The sequence below is a fragment of the Microtus ochrogaster genome, chromosome 15 (genome assembly GCF_000317375.1).
Source record: "Microtus ochrogaster isolate Prairie Vole_2 chromosome 15, MicOch1.0, whole genome shotgun sequence".
In the NCBI taxonomy this organism is placed as follows: Eukaryota; Metazoa; Chordata; class Mammalia; order Rodentia; family Cricetidae; genus Microtus; species Microtus ochrogaster.
In genome coordinates this window covers 10527256-10533255 of record NC_022017.1, presented here as the reverse complement: position 1 = coordinate 10533255, position 6000 = coordinate 10527256, and the positions used below count along the sequence as shown (strand labels likewise).

The 6000-nt window shown below is 47.0% G+C and overlaps 1 protein-coding gene across 1 annotated transcript in view; it reads left to right on the top strand.

Moving 5' to 3' along the window:
* Window positions 1–5237: 5237 nt before the first annotated feature.
* Zc3h3 (zinc finger CCCH-type containing 3) overlaps window positions 5238–6000 on the top strand; it is an 84457-nt gene continuing 83694 nt past the window's right edge. Inside the window, exon 1 of the mRNA XM_005354058.3 lies at window positions 5238–5322. Coding sequence (XP_005354115.2) covers window positions 5277–5322 — 46 coding nt within the window. The 5' untranslated portion in view covers window positions 5238–5276. The remainder of the gene's footprint in view (window positions 5323–6000) is intronic.

Below are 6000 nucleotides of genomic sequence, written 5' to 3'. Positions count from 1 at the left end.
ACCAGTGTTGAATTTCTAGGGCCCACATGGCAGCCCGCAATTGCCTGCAACTCACTCCCAGAGGCCCCAACACTCCTCTGACCTCACTGAGCATCACACGTGCATGTGATGCAAATACATAAATGGAGGACAAACACCTATACAGACAAAAGTCAAAATTCAGTGAACAAACAACGCTCTCCCCCCACTGTTTAACAACAAACCAGTTGACTGGACATTTCTGCCTTTTCTCTATGCTGACATCCTTTCTGTGTAGAAACCGCTTCCCTTTGAATTATCAGAGCAAGGGTCTTCTCTTCCACTTTTCCAAAGATATTTTTTGAGGGGGAGGGAGTGGGGTTTTGTTTTGTTTCTTGTGTCTGAGTGTAACTGCCAAGGTTGCCTGTCTTTGTCTGTCTGTCTCTATCTCTCTCTCTTTCTCTCTCCCTCTGTAGCTAAGACTCTCTGGTCTTCACTTCCTGAGTCCTGAAATCCTAGTCTTGAGCCACCAAGCCCAAGGTTTTTTGTTAAATTGTAGCAAACTATTATATAAGGGAAAAGTTGCAGTTTTAGCTGCTTCCAAATCGATACAATTCTGGGAAATTATCTCAGAATGTTGTGTAACCATCACCAGTGTCTCCAAAACATTTTATCCTTCTGAACAGAAACTCAGTATTCTTTTAAGAAATCCGTTGTCCTCTCCCGACCCCAAAGCAATAGCCTGTCTGATCTTTTTCTTTCTTCTGTTTCTTTCTTTTTATGAAGTCCTGATTAGCCTGGAATTCTCTACATAGACTATGCTGGCCCAGACCTCACAGAGGTCTGTCTGCCTCTGCCTCCAGAGCGCTGGATTAAAGGCAGATGCTACTTGCCTTACTTTTTTAGTATGATAAAACACCATGGTCAAGGCCAAAGGGACAGGTATCAGTTCAGGACCCCCAAGATCAACTCCTCAGCACAAAATGAGAGAAATAAAAACAAAGAGGTCAAAATGACCTATTGCTTTGGCTTAAATTGACCATATTACTTAGGCTAAGATGAAAAACACTTCAAGGAGAAAAACAGAGAGTACGTGACAAGGGCCATCTGGCAGAGACTGATAACAGCTGGGATACTGCTGCCACAAGAATAGCCAGAAATTGGCCATTCAGAAACGTGTTCATATTATGCTTCATTTACATGCCCCAAGGACAGACTGGAACCAACCAATCAAAGCCATGCTCCTATTCATACTTCATTTGCATAATGACATCAGTCTTTTTTAATTTTGCACTTTTTTTTGTAACTCTTTTTTTGTTCATGCCTCTTTGATAACTCCTTTTTGTAACTGCTTGCTGTTCTCAATTAGGTCTGAGTATGCAAATTAGGTTAAAACCAGCAGTCCCCTGAGTTTTGCCTATAAAAGTCCCTGCAACCCTAAGAGGGGAGTCCTCCCATCTTCACTGTGTTGAGAGTGCAGGATGAGTTCTGTGCCTGTCTCGCATCACACTTTGAAATAAACCTTGCGCTTGCATCCAACCCTCAGATTCTGGTTGTCTCTCTGGGGGTAGAGGGTCTGGGCACAACAAAAGGGGATTTATTTGCCCCAGAGGGACAGAGGGCAGGGAATAAGAGACAAATACAGGGGACAGAGGACAAGGGAGAAGGGGAAGGGACAAAGGAGAGGGGTAAGGGATATTTGTCCTGGGGGGGGGGGACAAAGGATTGCCCCTGGGTAGAAAGGAGATAGGCGTGGCTCACAGGCAAATGGTGGTTTATAAAAGTAAAAACCTCGTGTTAGGATGAGGTGTTGCATTTTAATTGGACATGTTCATTAGGTGAACCAAAGGGGGCTTATGATTTCTGGACTTCAATACTTTGATGTCCTTGCATATATGAGTAGGTGCTTCATTAGAAGTGTGACCTTGGTAGTCAGTTTCCGGAGGAGGAAGTGACCAAATAAGGGACTAGTCCTTGGTGGTTGGTTAGCTTTAGGAATGTAATCTAATGCTTTTTAGTAAGGCAGAGGGAATGTGGGAGAAGGGCAAGGCCTGCCAGAACCATGTTTGCCATGCTTGGACTGGCTAGAGCCCCTTCAATGGTGATTTATAATAGAACACATTTAATTTGGCTTATGGTTTCGGAGGGGTAGCATCCATGATTGCGAAGGACAGCTAAGAGCTCAAACCTTGATCTACAATGAGGCTAAGTGAACACTGGGAATCCTGAGTCTTTTGAAACTTCAAAGCTGGCCCTAGTGGCACACCTCCTCCAAGATCACACCCCCGAATCCTTCCCTAACAGTTCTACCAACTAGGGACCAAGTATTCAAATCAATGAGCCCATGGAGGACATTCTCATTCAAACCACCACACCACTCATCCTAGTTAGGGTTCCTATTGCTGTGATGAAACACCATGGCCCAAAGCAAGTTGGGGAGGAAAGGGTTTACTCGGTTTATACTTCTACATCACAGTCTATCATTAAAGGAAGTCAGGACAGGAACTCAAATAGGGCAGGAACTGATGCAGAGACCATGGAGAAGTGCTGCTTACTGGCTTGCTCAGCAGGCTCTTCTTTAAAAAAAAAATGATTTTATGTGTCTTTTACATCATGTATCTTAATCCTATTCATTTCCTCGTGCCTTTGCACCCACCCTGCACCTCTGCACCCCACCCAAATAAAATTAGAAAAAATTTAAAAAGGGAAAAACTTAAAATCTTGTCATCGAAGCTGCAGTGGGACACAGTGGGTCATTCCGTGAACCCCTTTGTCCATTTATCTTTACTTGCAAGCGTTCATTGCAAAGAGTCATTGGGGGCTGGATGGTGGAGGCACACACTGTTAATCCCAGCATTCAGGAGTCAGAGGCAGGCATATCTCTGTGAATTTGAGGCCAGCCTGGTCTACAAAGTGAGTTCTAGGACAGTCAGGGCTGTGACACAGAGAAACCCTGTCTCAAAAAACAAACAAACAAACAAGCAAGCAAACAAAAAGCCATTGGTTTGGTTGGAGGTCTCAGGTTTCTACTGCCCTATTGATGCTAGGCCTTCACTAGGGCTCCTCCAGGATATCCTATTGCTGCCCTCAGCAGGCTTTCTAATAGAATTTAAGGCCACCAGTCCAAGGATGGCATCACCCACAATGGGCTGGGCCCTCCCTCCATCAATTACTAATTAAGAAAATACCTTACAGGTTTGCCTACAACCTGATCTTAAGGGGGCACTGTCTTAATTGACATCCCCTCCTTTCAGATGATTTTAGCTGTGTCAGGGTCAGGCTGACAGAAATCTATCCAGCATAACAAGATAACAGATTTAATCTACTTTCTCAGTTTTTCTTTTTCTTTTTCTTTTTTTTGGCCTGCTTTTTGGCTGGGATGTAGTTTAATTGGTTGAGAACTTGTTAGCACACACAAAGCCCTGGGCTCAATCCCTAGCATTCTATAAAATTTGGCTTGGTGGCACATGTATACTAAATTGTTTGGGAAGTGGAGGCAGGAAGATAAGACGTTTAAGGCCATCTTCAGCTACACACAGTGAGTTGGAGGGCATCATAGGCTACATGTAGTCCTGTCCCACAAAATATTTGTCTGTTCTAGATAGTTCATGCAAGTGGGGTGGGTCATTTGCTTGCCCTTTTGTGACTGTTTCATATTATTTAGCATAACTCTACATCATAATATATATTTAGAAAACTTTATTCTTTCTTTTCCTCTTCCTCTTCTTCTTCTGAGACAGGGCCTCTCTCTATACAGCCCTGACTGTCCTGGAACTCACTATAAAGACCAGGCTGGCCTTGAACTCTTTTCAGGGACTGCATGCCTCTGCCTCCTAAGAGCTGAGATTAATAGCATGCCCCACCAAGGCCAGCTTTGCCTTTGCTTCTTCCTTCCTTCTTCTTTTCACCCAAAGACAGGGTCTCACTATGTAGCCCTCGCTGTCCTGGAACTCTCTCTGTAGCTCAGGCTGAACTTGAATTCAGAGATCAGCTTGCCTCTGCCTCCTGAGTGCTGGAATTAAAGGTATGTGTTATGATTGCCTGGCTATCTGCCTTCACTCCTTAATACTAAGGCTTGTAGGTGTGTACTGCCAAATGAGACTTCATTTTCTTTTTCAGGCTTAACAACAGACTGTGCAGATATAGCTCAGTGGTAGAACACTTTGCCAGACTCTTCCAGGCCTTAACGCCACAAAAACAAAACCACATTGTACCCCTTGGCATAGTGGCACATGCCTTTTATTCCGGCACTTGGGAAGTAGAGGCAGGCAGATCTCTGAGAGTTCAAAACCAGCCTGGTCTACACAGTGAGTTCCAGGTCAGCCAGGGCTAATAGTGAGACCTTGTCTTGGAAACAAAACAAAACACTGAATAATATTCCATTTCCATGTGAATGGTCACTTGGGTTGCCCCTAGTTAGCTATTATGATGTACAAATAAGTTATAATAGGTATTTTCTTTTTTAAAAAACATTTATAGTTTTAATGTATGAGTGTTGCCTGCATGTATGCCTGCCCGCCAGAAGAGGGCACCAGATCCTATTAGAGATGGTTGTGAGCCACCATGTGGTAGTTGGGAATTGAACTCAGGACCTCTGGAAGAGCAGTCAGTGCTCTTAACCGCTGACCGGTTTCTCCTGCCCCTAGGGTCTGTATTTTTTAACTCTTTGGTTATACACCTAGACGTGGAATTGCTTGATTACGCGGCAACTCTAGTACTGAGACGCCTCCACTGTTTTCTCGAAGTTGCAGCCTTTCCTACTAACTCCACTTAAGGATTTTGTCGGCTTAACATCTGTTATCAACCGCAAAACAGCCTCCGATTCTTTCCTGCTGTTCTCGTGCTGCCGTGGCAAAGACGTTAAAAGCGCACGCCTTTAATTCCAGTTCCGGAGGCAGAGGAAAGTGAATCTCTGCGGGTTCGAGGCCAGCCTGGTCTACATAACGAGTTCCCTAGCTATGCTTCCCCAGTCGGAATACATACTAAGACCTTATCTCAATAAAAGTAAAGTAGTAAAAAGGCTTCTTGGGTCCAGGGGAACTGTTGTCAACCTCCTCCATGGACCTCCCAGCGGCAAAATAAAGCACAGGAATTCGCGCGGAAGCCAGATAACCTCGCCGCCACTTCCGGGCGCTTGAGGATGATGAATCGTTTCTCGTTGTGCGCATGCGCTCTCGCAGAGTTGCCCGGGCGACGGTTGCAGCCCAGCCTCAAATTCACACCAAGTGGAGCCCAGCTTTCCCTCGGCCCCGCCCGGAGGAACCAGTCGCTCAGCGATGACGTCGCGGGGGCCTGGCTGGGCGTCGCGGACTCCGGAGATGGAGGAAAAGGAGCAGCTGCGGCGGCAGATCCGCCTCCTGCAGGGTGAGGGGGCCACGGCCCGGGAGCGCGTCCTCTCCGTTCTTGTAACCGCCGCGGACCCTTTCAGAAGCGGGTGCTGTCGGTGGCGGTCTCCTGATGGTCTGCTTGGGTGGGGGTATGAGCGGCCGGGTCGGGTGCGGCCCGTGGGTGACAGACCCCCTCCAGGCTTCGGGGCGACTGAGCGGGCTTCAGAGGGCTCGCTGGAGACGGCACGGTGGCCTCCCGCGGGTGGTCGCATCAACCGCCGGCTCTGGAGCGGTTCTCTTCGGCTGCCGTTGAGTACCTCTCTCCGGATTCGGGCACAGCCCCCTTGTTCTAAGACTGACTACCCAGGCAGTAGCTTCCGCAGCTATTTTAAACCCAAGTCGGTCTTTATAAATTTTAGTATCGTTTCCAGAATTTTCCCCAGAGAAAACACTTAGGGGTCTGAAAAGCCAGCGCTGGGGAGAGGCCAGGTGGCCTTTCCCTTTGGGGCTACTTTTTGGGTTTTCTTCACACCCGACGGAGGTATCTCCAAGTCTGGGCGTGGCCTTGCTGTGAGGGTTGAGGCAGACCGTGTGTGTGTGTGTGTGTGTGTGTGTGTGTGTGTGTGTGTGTGTGTGTGTGTGTGTGTGTGTGTGGTGTGAACAGGCCTGCGTTCCTTCTCTCCTCCCTCAGGGGTTCCATGAGTCACTTCACCCG